We start from the raw sequence: 16,221 nt of genomic DNA, 5'->3' as shown, positions 1-16,221 counted from the left end.
CCACTGGATGAATCATTTAGTACTGTTCATATCTACTGGATGAATCATTTAGTACTGTGCATATCCACTGGATGAATCATTTAGTACTGTTCATATCCACTGGATGAATCATTTAGTACTGTTCATATCTACTGGATGAATCATTTAGTACTGTTCATATCCACTAGATGAATCATTTAGTACTGTTCATATCCACTGGATGAATCATTTAGTACTGTTCATATCCACTGGATGAATCATTTAGTACTGTTCATATCCACTGGATGAATCATTTAGTACTGTTCATATCCACTGGATGAATCATTTAGTACTGTTCATATCTACTGGATGAATCATTTAGTACTGTTCATATCCACTGGATGAATCATTTAGTACTGTTCATATCCACTGGATGAATCATTTAGTACTGTTCATATCCACTGGATGAATCATTTAGTACTGTTAATATCTGCTGGATGAATCATTTAGTACTGTTCATATCCGCTAGATGAATCATTTAGTACTGTTCATATCCACTGGATGAATCATTTAGTACTGTTCATATCCACTGGATTAATCATTTAGTACTGTTCATATCTACTGGATGAATCATTTAGTACTGTTCATATCCACTGGAGGAATCATTTAGTACTGTTAATATCCACTGGATTAATTATTTAGTACTGTTCATATCCACTAGATGAATCATTTAGTACTGTTAATATCCACTGGATTAATTATTTAGTACTGTTCATATCCACTGGATGAATCATTTAGTACTGTTCATATCCACTGGATGAATCATTTAGTACTGTTCATATCCACTAGATGAATCATTTAGTACTGTTCATATCCACTGGATGAATCATTTAGTACTGTTCATATCCACTAGATGAATCATTTAGTACTGTTCATATCTACTGGATGAATCATTTAGTACTGTTCATATCCACTGGATGAATCATGGCCAAGTTGTTTCCTGTTTCAATCATGTCTTTGATCACGTTCGCGTGGGTCAAACGAAAACACCGCAATGATTGGTTAACAATAGAGCCTCCTACAATGCAGGTGATGATTGGTTAACAATAGAGCCTCCAACAATGCAGGTGATGATTGGTTAACAATAGAGCCTCCAACAATGCAGGTGATGATTGGTTAACAATAGAGCCTCCTACAATGCAGGTGATGATTGGTTAACAATAGAGCCTCCAGCAATGCAGGTGATGATTGGTTAACAATAGAGCCTCCAACAATGCAGGTGATGATTGGTTAACAATAGAGCCTCCAACAATGCAGGTGATGATTGGTTAACAATAGAGCCTCCAACAATGCAGGTGATGATTGGTTAACAATAGAGCCTCCAACAATGCAGGTGATGATTGGTTAACAATAGAGCCTCCAACAATGCAGGTGATGGCTGCAGAATGAAGTTGGTGAAGAGTTACTCTGTATTAGCAAGGGGCTGCCCATGCTAATACAACCTTTTTGGGCCACTAGAGAACTCTATCATTCTCTATGGTAAAGAGCAACTACAGCATTTTAGCGGTTGTCTTCAGTCAAAACATCATGAATTTCGATCACATGATTTTTTGTAAAGTTCATGCAGTGAAACGGCTGTGTTCGAGAGGATAGAAAAACGCAATGTATCATGGGTACATTGTGACTGACTGATCTACAAATAATAAGTGATCAATTATTATTCAAGGTGATTTGTAGATCATTTACATTTTAGTAATTTAGCAGACGCTCTTATCCAGAGCAACTTACAGTAGTGAATGCATACGTTTCATACATTTCATTTAAAGCATTTTTTTTGTACTGGCCCCCCGTGGGAATCGAACCTACAACCCTGGCGTTGCACACACCAAGCTGGCGTTGCAGACACCATGCTCTACCAACTGAGCCACAGGGAAGGCCAGTCCGGGGTCGTATTGATGCTCTCGAACACGGCCATCATGTAGGCATCAAGTCGGGTCCATTTCTATCCCCCCCCCCTAACGCAACATACCAAAGACAAAAGTGATCAGCTCGAACGCCCCCATTACCCACCAAACTCTCAGCTGCGCAGAACGAACGCCCCCATTACCCACCAAACTCTCAGCTGCGCAGCTCGAACGCCCCCATTACCCACCAAACTCTCAGCTGCGCAGCTCGAACGCCCCCATTACCCATCAAACTCTCAGCTGCGCAGCTCGAACGCCCCCATACCCATCAAACTCTCAGCTGCGCAGCTCGAACGCCCCCATTACCCAACAAACTCTCAGCTGCGCAGCTCGAACGCCCCCATTACCCACCAAACTCTCAGCTGCGCAGCTCGAACGCGCCCATTACCCACCAAACTCTCAGCTGCGCAGCGTCCACTGTTGGGCTTGGACCAGTCCACCTTCTAGACTGCTCGTTAAAACTAACTACACAGAACACACCTCTCTCTCTCTCTCTCTCTCTCTCTCACCCCACCTCCAATACTTCACTGTAATATGTATTGTCTTGTTTACAAACGAGGCGAGGCTACGGGAGGATCTATTGGCTTTTTCTCCGGTTCTCGTCCACCCCTCCGCCGAACGGCACAATGGAATATGACCGGCAGCATATGAAGCGGTGGACGGGCCCCGGTAGGATCATATCACCCAAACCAGCAGCGTGTTGCAACAGACCGACATACCGGGACCGAACCTTACCGAACAGGATGGAGTGGCAACCAATGGAGATTAACCCGGAGGTAGAGAACCATCATCATCATGATAAATATGTTGTTTTAAAACGTCTCATCATAAGACTGAGACTTAAAATACGGACTTGCTCGGTTCTAACGGTCTGTTATTGTCTGTCTAAATTGTGTTCTCCTTTTTGTCTTTGTCTGTTTCAGATGCTGAACAAGGTGTGTATTTAATATCGCTGAGTCATAACAGATAGGATGACAGGTGTGTATATGACGTTACAACAGGACATTATAACCAACAGGTTATGGACCTGTCTCGGTCTGGATTTAGTAGGATCCTAACTAGTATTTCGATCAGAAATCATCTGAACAGCAGCGCGACAAGAGGGTACACAAGATGGAAACTGCCGTTAGGATATAGCCCCTAGTAGGTTACCGTCGGTCTGCCCGGTAACATCTCTACCACGCTGCGCCTGGTGCTCCACCCGGTGTCTAGGATACAGGGTGTGGTCTGATGGAAGGATGGAGCGCGAGAGAGACTAAACATCAGCTTGTCTCTGGGTCTGATTTGAAGTTAAATCGTTATTTATTTGGGATAGGCAGCCGTGCGGTATTAATGTACTGATAAAAACGTTTAAAACAGTGAAGATATGCGTAGTGATTATATTATTATTGACGTGTTGAGGCCCGTTCTGCCGAGTCATCATGGACATTTACTGTCCGTTACCGTGGACGGTTTCAAGTCGGGCTCAACAAACCATCACCGAGTTCTACCCTCTCTTCTGACAGGCATTTAACTGCTCGGTAAATCACATTTTATTGGTCACATACACATTTTAGGAGATGTTATTGCGGGTGTAGCGAAATGATTGTGTTCCTAAATCCAACAGTGCACTAATATCTAACAATACACCACTAATATCTAACAATATACAGTACAATAGAATACAGTATAAACATATGAAATGAGTAAAGCAGTACGTAAACATTAAAGTGGCCAGTGATTCTATGTATATGGGGCAGCAGCCTCTCTGTGTTGGTGATGGCTGTCGGATGGCCTGGAGATAGAAGCTGTTTTTCAGTCTCTCGGTCCCAGCTTTGATGCACCTGTACTGAACTCTCCTTCTGGATGATAGAGGGGTGAACAGGCAGTGGCTCGGTGGTTGTTGTCCTTGATGATCTTTTTGTCCTTCCTGTGACATCGGGTGGTGTAGGTGTCCTGGAGGGCAGGTAGTTTGCCCCCGGTGATGCGTTGTGCAGACCTCACCACCCTCTGGAGAGCCCTGCTGTTGTGGGCGGAGCAGCTGCCGTACCAGGCGGTGATACAGCCCGACAGGATGCTCTCGATTGTGCATCTGTAAAAGTTTGAGGGTTTTAGGTGCCAAGCCAAATTTCTTCATCCTCCTGAGGTTGAAGAGGCACTGTTGCGCCTTCTTCACCACACAGCTGTGTGGGTGGACCATTTCAGATGGTCATTGATGTGTACAGAGGAACTTGATGCTTTAGGCCTACATTCTACTGTATATACATAGAGTATAGTGTTGTCAATGACTGGGTGAGTTCCAGATACACTGTCTGGCTGTTCTAATCTGGCATGTTGAGCTCTGTTCTGGGTCTAATCTGGCATGTTGGTGTTGAGCTCTGTTCTGGGTCTAATCTGGCATGTTGGTGTTGAGCTCTGTTCTGGTTGTTCTAATCTGGCATGTTGAGCTCTGGTCTGGGTGGTCTAATCTGGCATGTTGAGCTCTGTTCTAATCTGGCATGTTGAGCTCTGTTCTAATCTGGCATGTGGAGCTCTGTTCTAATCTGGCATGTGGAGCTCTGTTCTGGGTGGTCTGTAGAGACTGATGGGGGAAACCTTCCTGTTAATGTTCTGTTTGTGTGTGGCAGGTGCTCAGTGGGCTGGGCGTGTCTGGTACCTGGAGCTTCGTGGATGTGTTGGGTCTGGAGGAGGAAGGACTGTCTTCAGTACCTTCTCCCAGCTGCGCCCTCATGCTGCTCTTCCCCCTGACCCAACAGGTAACCGTTACCCCCCCCCCCCCCCGACCCAACAGGTAACCATTACCCCTCCCCGACCCAACAGGTAACCGTTACCCCCCCCCCCCCCGACCCAACAGGTATCCGTTACTCCAGTAATATCTTTGATAGCTCCCCCCCCCCCCCCCAACAGGTAACCGTTACTCCAGTAATATCTTTATTGATAGCTCTCCCCCCCCCCCCCCCCCCAAGAGGTAACCGTTACTCCAGTAATATCTTTATTGATAGCTCCCCCCCCAACAGGTAACCGTTACTCCAGTAATATCTTTATTGATAGCTCTCCCCCCCCCCCCCCCAACAGGTAACCCGTTACTCCAGTAATATCTTTATTGATAGCTCCCCCCCCCCCCCTGACCCAACAGGTAACCGTTACTCCAGTAATATCTTTATTGATAGCTCCCCCCCCAACAGGTAACCGTTACTCCAGTAATATCTTTATTGATAGCTCCCCCCCCCCCCGACCCAACAGGTAACCGTTACTCCAGTAATATCTTTATTGATAGCTCCCCCCCCCCAACAGGTAACCGTTACTCCAGTAATATCTTTATTGATAGCTCCACCCCCCCCCCCCCCCACCAGCATTTCCCCAACTTTGTTTCGTGGACCCCAAGGTGATGTACATTTTAGTTTTTGTTTTGTCTAGTTCCTTAATGAGTTGATTATTTGAATCCGCTGTGAGGTACTATGGCAAAACCCAAAATGTGCAACCCTCGGGGTCCCAGGACACTAAACCTCCCCCTTGGGGGTCCCAGGACACTAAACCTCCCCCTTGGGGGTGCCGGGACACTAAACCTCCCCCTTGGGGGTGCCGGGACACTAAACCTCACCCTCGGGGTCCCGGGACACTAAACCTCACCCTCGGGGTCCCAGGACAACGTTTGAGAGACTCTGATGTAGCATGATGATAACAACGTGTGTTTCAGCACGAGTCGTTCCGGCAGCAGCAGGCTGGGAAGGTGTCGGCGGCTACTGGCCTCTACTTCCTGAAACAGACGGTGGTCAACTCCTGTGGCACCGTGGCTCTGCTGCACGCGGTCGCCAACAACCCCACCCACATAGAGTATGGTGAGTAGAAACTGGTCCTGCACGGAGCCAAGATGGGTGGGGTGGAAATGTCGAATACCCATACATACTTCGTCTATTGAGGCAGAGACTGGTCTTTGCCTTCTCAGTGTGGATGAGGGTAGGATGTTGTGTTGCTTACTGCATATATATATACTGCTCAAAAAAATAAAGGGAACACTTAAACAACACAATGTAACTCCAAGTCAATCACACTTCTGTGAAATCAAACTGTCCACTTAGGAAGCAACACTGACAATAAATTGTATATGCTGTTGTGCAAATGGAATAGACAACAGGTGGAAATTATAGGCAATTAGCAAGACACCCCCAATAAAGGAGTGGTTCTGCAGGTGGGGACCACAGACCACTTCTCAGTTCCTATGCTTCCTGGCTGATGTTTTGGTCACTTTTGAATGCTGGTGGTGCTTTCACTCTAGTGGTAGCATACAACCAACACAAGTGGCTCAGGTAGTACAGCTCATCCAGGATGGCACATCAATGCGAGCTGTGGCAAGAAGGTTTGCTGTGTCTGTCAGCGTAGTGTCCAGAGCATGGAGACGCTACCAGGAGACAGGCCAGTACATCAGGAGACGTGGAGGAGGCCGTAGGAGGGCAACAACCAAGCAGCAGGACCGCTACCTCCACCTTTGTGCAAGGAGGAGCACTGCCAGAGCCCTGCAAAATGACCTCCAGCAGGCCACAAATGTGCATGTCTGCGCAAACAGACTCCATGAGGGTGGTATGAGGGCCCGACGTCCACAGGTGGGGGTTGTGCTTACAGCCCAACACCGTGCAGGACGTTTGGCATTTGCCAGAGAACACCAAGATTGGCAAATTCGCCACTGGCGCCCTGTGCTCTTCACAGATGAAAGCAGGTTCACACTGAGCACATGTGACAGACGTGACAGAGTCTGGAGACGCCGTGGAGAACGTTCTGCTGCCTGCAACATCCTCCAGCATGACCGGTTTGGCGGTGGGTCAGTCATGGTGTGGGGTGGCATTTCTTTGGGGGGGCCGCACAGCCCTCCATGTGCTCACCAGAGGTAGCCTGACTGCCATTAGGTACCGAGATGAGATCCTCAGATCCCTTGTGAGACCATATGCTGGTGCGGTTGGCCCTGGGTTCCTCCTAATGCAAGACAATGCTAGACCTCATGTGGCTGGAGTGTCAGCAGTTCCTGCAAGAGGAAGGCATTGATGCTATGGACTGGCCCGCCCGTTCCCCAGACATGAATCCAATTGAGTACATCTGGGACATCATGTCTCGCTCCATCCACCAACGCCATGTTGCACCACAGACTGTCCAGGAGTTGGAGGATGCTTTAGTCCAGGTCTGGGAGGAGATCCCTCAAGAGACCATCCGCCACCTCATCAGGAGCATGCCCAGGCGTTGTAGGGAGGTCATACAGGCACGTGGAGGCAACACACACTACTGAGCCTCATTTTGACTTGTTTTAAGGACATTACATCAAAGTTGGATCAGCCTGTAGTGTGGTTTTCCACTTTAATTTTGAGTGACTCCAGACCTCCATGGGTTGATAAATTGATTTCCATTGATTATTTTTGATTTTGTCAGCACATTCAACTATGTAAAGGAAAAAAGTATTTAATAAGATTATTTCATTCATTCAGATCTAGGATGTGTTTTTAGTGTTCCCTTTTTATTTTTTTGAGCAGTGTATTTATACTAAACACTACAGTCTAAATGGTATGTAGTATAATTAGTACACAGTATGTAGTTTTAGTAAGTAGTAGGGAAGCCAGGTAGCGGACGCCGCCAGGGTGTGGTAGGGAAGCCAGGTAGCGGACGCCGCCAGGGTGTGGTAGGGAAGCCAGGTAGCGGACGCCGCCAGGGTGTGGTAGGGAAGCCAGGTAGCGGACGCCGCCAGGGTGTGGTAGGGAAGCCAGGTAGCGGACGCCGCCAGGGTGTGGTAGGGAAGCCAGGTAGCGGACGCCGCCAGGGTGTGGTAGGGAAGCCAGGTAGCGGACGCCGCCAGGGTGTGGTAGGGAAGCCAGGTAGCGGACGCCGCCAGGGTGTGGTAGGGAAGCCAGGTAGCGGACGCCGCCAGGGTGTGGTAGGGAAGCCAGGGTGTGGTAGGGAAGCCAGGGTGTAGTAGGGAAGCCAGGGTGTAGTAGGGAAGCCAGGTATCGGACGCCACCAGTGTGTAGTAGGGAAGCCAGGGTGTAGTAGGGAAGCCAGGGTGTAGTAGGGAAGCTAGGTAGCAGACGCCACCAGGGTGTAACAGTGCCGTCTCTGTGCCAGATGGCGACTCTGCTTTGAAGAAGTTTCTAGATGAGACGGCGAACATGACCCCCGCCCAGCGAGCCACACACCTGGAGAACAACCAGGTAACACACACACCTGGAGAACAACCAGGTAACACACACACACCTGGAGAACAACCAGGTAACACACACACCCCTTGGCTATGTCCCAATTACCTCGCCTTCCTCCCAAAGTGTGTACTTGTTCTACGGTGGAAACTTCCTCTGGCCAAAGCTTCCTCCACTAATCCTCGATTTGTAGTGAAGGAGTCCATACTTCAGGAGAAAGTAGATGTTATTGGGAGACGCCTCACGTCTAAACCTTGTGGCGAACCAGGCTTCTGGAAGCCTTGGAAGATCCATGTCAGAAATCCGCTGAAGAGCGGCTGGAACCTGGTGTAAATCGGTCACGTCTCACAACACATCAAACCAATCAAATGCGTTGTTTTGGGCGGAGCTCCGAAGGTGCTCACCAGGTTAGTGCCGTGGGCGCTACCGTGACGACTAGCATGTCAACGAGCACTGGGGACTAAACATTTAGACTGGTCACAGCATTTCTGTTATTTCATGATGAGCTGACGCTGCAGCAAGACAGGAGAAATGGTCTACAGTTCTGGCCATGGCTACTCGTTCTGATGTTTCTGCAGTGATATTTGTCTGTGAAGGCTAGCATGAGGTTGCTGTTTCTGGAGTGATATTTGTCTGTGAAGGTAACCCTACACATATAACCCATATAACCCATGTTGGGCCTGTAGTGTAGGTAACCCTACACATATAACCCATGTTGGGCCTGTAGTGTAGGTAGCCCTAACCCTACACATATAACCCATGTTGTGCCTGTAGTGTAGGTAGGCCTAACCCTACACATATAGCCCAGGGCATATAGGATATACCCTTCGTCTCTTGGGACATTCATTGGGACCTCTCTCTCTCCATCTGCAAACAGGCTTTAACAGCTTTCCATATCTGAGGAAAGAGAACTTCACCACGAAACAGGCTGAATATGATGTTATTTTCTCATTCCTCAAAAGATTCCCCAGTTCCAGTCCATAATGTCCTCCGTCAATATGACCTCGCGGTCCGGTAGCCTGCCCTGCGCTGTCCGGTAGCCTGCCCTGCGCTGTCCGGTCCGGTAGCCTGCGCTGTCCGGTAGCCTGCGCTGTCCGGTCCGGTAGCCTACCCTGCGCTCTCCGGTCCGGTCCAGAAGCCTACCCTGCGCTCTCCGGTCCGGTCCAGTAGCCTACCCTGCGCTCTCCGGTCCGGTCCAGTAGCCTACCCTGCGCTGTCCGGTCCAGTAGCCTACCCTGCGCTGTCCGGTCCAGTGTAGCCTGCGCTCTCCCTTTACTGACAGTTGGAGCTGCATGTTCATCCTCTTCCATGGCTGTTATCTACAAATGCATTTGGAGACTTTTTTTTCATTTTACAATGATTACATCAAGATAGCTAGCTGATAACATTAAATTCACTTAGCCAAGCAGTGTCGAGTTAGCTAGCTAGTAGCCAGGAGATTCCCAGCTAGCCAGAAGATTCCAACCTTACTGAACACCTGCTGTTAGCTAGCTAGCTAGTAGCCAGAAGATTCCCACCTTACTGAACACCTGCTGTTAGCTAGCTAGCTAGTAGCCAGAAGATTCCCACCTTACTGGACACCTGCTGTTAGCTAGCTAGTAGCCAGAAGATTCCCACCGTACTGGACACCTGCTGTTGGCTAGCTAGTAGCCAGAAGATTCCCACCTTACTGGACACCTGTTGTTAGCTAGTAGCCAGAAGATTCCCACCTTACTGGACACCTGCTGTTAGCTAGCTAGTAGCCAGAAGATTCCCACCTTACTGAACACCTGCTGTTAGCTAGCTAGCTAGTAGCCAGAAGATTCCCACCTTACTGGACACCTGTTGTTAGCTAGCTAGCTAGTAGCCAGAAGATTCCCACCTTACTGGACACCTGCTGTTAGCTAGCTAGTAGCCAGAAGATTCCCACCGTACTGGACACCTGCTGTTGGCTAGCTAGTAGCCAGAAGATTCCCACCTTACTGGACACCTGTTGTTAGCTAGTAGCCAGAAGATTCCCACCTTACTGGACACCTGCTGTTAGCTAGCTAGTAGCCAGAAGATTCCCACCTTACTGAACACCTGCTGTTAGCTAGCTAGCTAGTAGCCAGAAGATTCCCACCTTACTGGACACCTGCTGTTAGCTAGCTAGTAGCCAGAAGATTCCCACCGTACTGGACACCTGCTGTTAGCTAGCTAGTAGCCAGAAGATTCCCACCTTACTGGACACCTGTTAGCTAGTAGCCAGAAGATTCCCACCTTACTGGACACCTGCTGTTAGCTAGCTAGTAGCCAGAAGATTCCCACCTTACTGGACACCTGTTAGCTAGTAGCCAGAAGATTCCCACCTTACTGGACACCTGTTGTTAGTTAGCTAGCTAGCTAGTAGCCAGAAGATTCCCACCTTACTGGACACCTGCTGTTGTTAGCTAGCTAGCAGCCAGAAGATTCCCACCTTACTGGCCACCTACTGTTGTTAGCTAGCTAGTAGCCAGAAGATTGCCACCTTACTGGACACCTGCTGTTGATCAGGACATCGTGGCGATGCGGAGCAAGTCATGAGTTGCAAAACGTACCTCAATGAGAGATGCCAGTGTACTCCACATGTTACCTTGATCCAAACTGATACATGGAGAAGATTGAAATACTGCTGGTCTTCAGGAAAAGTCTGTTTCATCTTCCAGGGTTCGGTCCTTTTCGTCTTCCAGGGTTCGGTCCTTTTCGTCTTCCAGGGTTCGGTCCTTTTCGTCTTCCAGGGTTCGGTCCTGTTCGTCTTCCAGGGTTCGGTCCTGTTCGTCTTCCAGGGTTCGGTCCTGTTCGTCTTCCAGGGTTCGGTCCTGTTCGTCCTCCAGGGTTCGGTCCTGTTCGTCCTCCAGGGTTCGGTCCCAGTGCTAGACACTTGTTTGCTGTTTTAAGTCTTTTCCAAACCGTAATTTAACCGCATGGGGTTAACAGAAGTTTAACCCATGACTTAAAGGTGTAATATGCAGAAATCGCTCCGACATTTCCTGGTTGCTAAATTCTAAGTTTGCCTAATTAAAATGTACGTGCCAAAACAAGCAAGTACAGTGTAGAGTATCATTGTACCATCTAAATTGCTGTGAAATGTCTTTTCAATAACCCAAAATATTTTATTTTCAGCTGTTTGACGCTGGCGTACAAAACTGAAAGTAAAAGACGGGGAAACTTAAGAACGGGAAGCATAGAAATAGAACAGATCTACCACTTAGACTTGCTTTCAATGAGAATTACAGATGTGTAACTAATTTCTATGTGAATTTGGTCCGGTCGCCCAAAATGTTACATATTTTAACTTTAACTAAAACTTTAGTTTAAAAACCTCTACAGGATCAGTGGGTCCCCCGCGGGACGGTGGAGCTAACGTAGGCTAATGCAATTAGCATGAGGTTGTAAGTAACCAGAGAATTTCCCAGGACATGGACATATCTGATATGTGCAGAAAGCTTAGATTAACAAGAATTTAACTGCACTGTCCAATTTACAGTAGCTATTACAGTGAAATAATAATAATAATATTAACACCATGCTATTTTGAGGCGAGTGCACAATTACGAACTTAAATGTATTAATAAATCAATTAGGCACATTTGGGCAGTCATGATGTTTTTTTGTTTTTTTACAAAAGTACAATGGTTCATTGGATCAGTCTAACACTGCATATACACTGCTGCCATCTAGTGGCCAAAATCTAAATTGCGCCTGGGCTGCAATAATGCATTATGGCCTTCCTCTTGCATTTCAAAGATGATGGCACACAACTTTTTTTTTCTTTATTTTTTGTTACCAGATCAAACGTGTTATATTCTCCTACATTAATTTCACATTTCCACAAACTTCAGTGTTTCCTTTCAAATGGTACCAAGAATATGCATATCCTTGCTTCAGGGCCTGAGTTACAGACGGTTAGATTTGAGTATGTCATTTAAGAAACTTCAGGTCATGGTGTGATTCTGTCGCTGAAGTTTCGCCCACGGGGGTTTCGCCCACGGGGGTTTCGCCCACGGGGGTTTCGCCCACGGGGGTTTCGCCCACGGGGGTTTCGCCCACGGGGGTTACGGCTGTTTATTTGGAGATTGATTTGCACACAGGGTTTTTGAATCTTGCCGCTGGACCATTCAAACCGTTTTTGCAAGTAGAGCTCACGTCACACATGAAGCTGCAGTTGTCGTCTTGACCACTAGAGGACAGCAGAGCTGCTGAGCTGCATTGCTTCAAGGATCAATATGGTGTTGTAACATATAGGAGGAATACATCATGTTTAGATATACATTATATGGGTTAATATATGTATAAATGTTTAATTTGTAGATATATGCTTTAATGTTCACTGAGTGTACTGAACATTAGGAACAGCTGTTTCCATGACGTAGACTGACCAGGTGAAAGCTATGATCCCTTACTGACGTCACCTGTTAAATCCACTTCAATCAGTGTAGATGATGGGGAGGAGACGGGTTAAAGAAGGATTTTTAAGCCTTGAGACATGGATTGTTCATGTGTGTCATTCAGAGGGTGAATGGGCAAGACAAAATATTTAAGTGCCTTTGAATGGGGTATGGTAGTAGGTGCCAGGCGCACCGGTTTGTGTCAAGAACTGCAGCGGCAGCAGGGTAGCCTAGTGGTTAGAGCGTTGGGCTAGTAACTGTAAGGTTGCAAGTTCGACTCCCCGATCTGTCGTTCTGCCCCTGAACAAGGCAGTTAACCCACTGTTCCCCGGTAGGCCATCATTGAAAATAAGAATTTGTTCTTAACTGACTTGCCTAGTTAAATATATTAAAGTGTGGGCCTTTCCTACTCCTGTCAAATGAATTGAACGGACCACAGGTGGACTCCAAGTTGTAGGAACATTTTCAAGGATGATCAATGGAAACAGGAAGCACCTGAGCTCCATTTCCAGTCTCCTAGCAAAGAGTCTGAATACTGATATAAATAAGGTATTATATATATATTTTAGAAATAAGCTAACACTTTTAAACCTGTTTTCGCTTTGTCAATATGGGGTATTGTGTGTAGCTTGATGAAGGAAAAAACTATTTAATCCATGTTAGAATAAGGCTGTAACGTGAAAAAGTCAAGGGGTCTGAATACTTTCCGAATGCACTGTATGTTTAATGTAGATACCTGGATGAATAAATGTTTAAATGTATATATTGCTGTCTCTTGCAGGCCATCAGAGAGGCTCATGATGAAGTGGCAGCACAGGGCCAGTGCAGGGTGAGAACACACAATGCAAAATAAAGACTACCTCAGATATAATGTATAATTTAATCTTTTATACTCTGTCTTTCTGTCTGTCTCTTTCAGGTGGAGGCAGATGATGTGAACTTCCATTTTATCACCTTCGTCAATGTGAAAGGACAGCTTTATGAGCTGGGTGAGTGTTCGTCTCCCCCGTGTTCGTCTCCCTCCCCCAGGTGTGTATTTACTCTCCCTCCCTCTGTGGTTTTGTTGTGTAGATGGCAGGATGGAGGGACCGGTGAACCATGGAACCACCAAGGAGGACTCCTTCATCAAGGTACGTTCCCCTTCCGTTCGTCTGCTCCCGCTAGACATGTTCCCCTTCCGTTCGTCTGCTCCCACTAGACACGTTCCCCTTCCGTTCGTCTGCTCCCGCTAGACACGTTCCCCTTCCGTTCGTCTGCTCCCACTAGACACGTTCCCCTTCCGTTCGTCTGCTCCCACTAGACGTATCAAACTGTAAAGGCAGGTTTTATTCCCCATGAAGACTCACCCTGCAGAGGGTAGCATGGTGTCGTTTTTCATCACAAAAGGGGCGGCTCCTCGTAGTGCGCTCCGACGTACTCCTGTCCCTCCGCGTCGTCTCTCTGTGGCCACGCCGTCCCTCCGTGGGGAGAGTGAGGAAGCAGTGATGCTTGATTGGTTCCTTAATCTCATCTATAGACTAGGCATGAAAGTGGCCTATTTTTGCATTGATGAGCAAATATAATCAACGAATGTTCAGACAATAAAAACCAAACATTGTTAGAATCCTACTAGGAATGTGTTTTGTTTAGAGGTGATTCCAGCTGTTTTTACCAATAGCCTGAAATGTGTTTTGTTTAAAGGTATAACTAGTGATTCCAAGCTATAGGAAGCTGAAAGCCTAGCTAGCTTGCTGTGTTTAGCCATATTGGAGATGTGGGAAGCTAAAAGGCTAGCTAGCTTGCTGTGGGAAGCTAAAAGGCTAGCTAGCTTGCTGTGTTTAGCCATATTGGAGATGTGGGAAGCTAATAGGCTAGCTAGCAGGCCTGTAGAGCTATGCAGGTGAAGCTTGTAGAAAGCTTCAGGAATATGTAATGTGGAGAGGGAGCATGTGTACATTGGGAAGACGTCGCCGAGACATCAGAATATAATGTTGACCCCTGGCCAACATCTAAACCATGTAGACTGGAGTATATAGACATTCTACATACATCTGCCAGAAGTCTTGCCAATGAGCTAACTGCATCTTCCAGTGTATCCTGTTTACTTGCCCAGAGGTTTATGTGCTTAGCTGGGCTGTTCGTCTCTTTCTCTCTTTCTCTCTTTCTCTCTTTCTCTCTTTCTCTCTTTCTCTCTTTCTCTCTTTCTCTCTTTCTCTCTTTCTCTCTTTCTCTCTTTCTCTCTTCTCTTCTTTCTCTCTTCTCTCTTTCTCTTCTTTCTCTCTTTCTCTCTTTCTCTCTTTCTCTCTTTCTCTCTTCTTCGTCTTCTTTCTCTTCTTTCTCTCTTTCTCCTCTCTTTCTCTCTTTCTCCCTTTCTCCTCTCTCCTCTCTTTCTCTCTTTCTCTCTTCTCTCCTTCTCTCTTTCTCTCTTTCCTTCTCTCTTTCTCTCTTCTCTCTTTCTCTCTTTCTCTCTTTCTCTCTTTCTCTCTTTCTCTCTTTCTCTCTTTCTCTCTTTCTCTTCTCTCTTCTCTCTTTCTCTCTTTCTCTCTTTCTCTCTTTCTCTCTTTCTCTCTTTCTCTCTTTCTCTCTTTCTCTCTTTCTCTCTTTCTCTCTTTCTCTCTTTCTCTCTTTCTCTCTTTCTCTCTTTCTCTCTTTCTCTCTTTCTCTCTTTCTCTCTTTCTCTCTTTCTCTCTTTCTCTCTTTCTCTCTTCTCTCTTTCTCTCTTTCTCTCTTTCTCTCTTTCTCTCTTCTCTCTTTCTCTCTTCTCTCTTTCTCTCTATCTTTCTCTCTTTCTCTCTTTCTCTCTTTCTCTCTTTCTCTCTTTCTCTCTTTCTCTCTTTCTCTCTTTCCTCTCTTTCTCTCTCTTTCTCTCTTTCTCTCTTTCTCTCTTTCTCTCTTTTCTCTCTTTCTCTCTTTCTCTCTTTCTCTCTTTCTCTCTTTCTCTCTTTCTCTCTTCTCTCTTTCTCTCTTTCTCTCTTTCTCTCTTTCTCTCTTTCTCTCTTTCTCTCTTTCTCTCTTTCTCTCTTTCTCTCTTTCTCTCTTTCTCAGGATGCAGCCAAGGTGTGTCGGGGTTTTGTGGAGAGAGCAGAGGGAGAGGTCCGCTTCTCTGCTGTAGCCCTCTGTCATACCTAGAGACCCTGGACACACACACATACACACCTGGTATGCACTGGAAACATACAGTTTGCACTCTCCCTACACACACATCGCTGCACACATAAGTAGATAATAGTTTGCACAAGTCTGGTGTGCGGCACATTGATGTCACTACTGCTGTACTTTCTGTCTGCTGTACTGGTTTTTTATTTTTTCTCAGATCACCACTGAGAAAGTAGTGCACTACATGGGGAATAGGGAGCAGTTTGATCCGCAGCCTGTGAGGTGGCGTGATTTATTTTAAGGCTTCCTGTTTTTTCTCCTCGGCTCTCTGCTCTGTTTCTAAACAGCTGTTAACAACGTCGGACTACAACGTTAGGATGACCTTGTCAGGATGACACTGCAACAATGTTGTCTGTGCTTTGCCTTTCTGCATCTTCCTGTGCTGCTGACTGCCAATAAACAACCGAACTACACGTCTCTGCTACTCTGTGATGTAAATCATTATTTACTACTTCTCATTACTGTAACGGAGTAGCTTTTCAGAGTACTATTTTTACTTGAGTAAAATGTTTTAAAGTAACTTCTAGTTTACTAGGATATTTCAGTACTTTTTCCATCCTGATATTTTGAAACATGTTTTGATTTTTACTTAAGTTGTATCCGTACTTTAGTTATATTTTAACTTTT

At 46.4% G+C, this 16,221-nt stretch overlaps 1 protein-coding gene across 4 annotated transcripts; it reads left to right on the top strand.

The window, feature by feature from the left end:
- The first annotated feature begins 2,591 nt into the window (after nucleotides 1-2,591).
- On the top strand, nucleotides 2,592-16,011 carry LOC115182783 (ubiquitin carboxyl-terminal hydrolase isozyme L1). Of its 4 annotated transcripts, none has more exons than XM_029744239.1 (10): nucleotides 2,593-2,698; nucleotides 2,846-2,857; nucleotides 4,529-4,657; nucleotides 5,599-5,740; nucleotides 8,004-8,089; nucleotides 13,241-13,288; nucleotides 13,379-13,448; nucleotides 13,531-13,589; nucleotides 15,484-15,597; nucleotides 15,882-16,011. In XM_029744239.1, the coding sequence occupies exons 1-9, from the start codon at nucleotides 2,666-2,668 to the stop codon at nucleotides 15,565-15,567; spliced, it is 663 nt and encodes a 220-aa protein (XP_029600099.1). In that variant the 5' UTR covers nucleotides 2,593-2,665; the 3' UTR covers nucleotides 15,568-15,597; nucleotides 15,882-16,011. The 4 variants fall into 4 exon arrangements, with proteins under 4 accessions (XP_029600095.1, XP_029600099.1, XP_029600098.1 ...); XM_029744238.1 differs by having other exon boundaries at nucleotides 15,752-16,011; XM_029744235.1 differs by having other exon boundaries at nucleotides 2,592-2,698; nucleotides 13,379-13,589.
- The last annotated feature ends 210 nt before the right edge of the window (nucleotides 16,012-16,221 follow it).

Source organism: Salmo trutta, unplaced genomic scaffold, assembly GCF_901001165.1.
Source record: "Salmo trutta unplaced genomic scaffold, fSalTru1.1, whole genome shotgun sequence".
NCBI lineage: Eukaryota > Metazoa > Chordata > Actinopteri > Salmoniformes > Salmonidae > Salmo > Salmo trutta.
The sequence above is the reverse complement of the archived record's forward strand: the minus strand, read 5'-3'. Positions and strand labels throughout refer to the sequence as shown.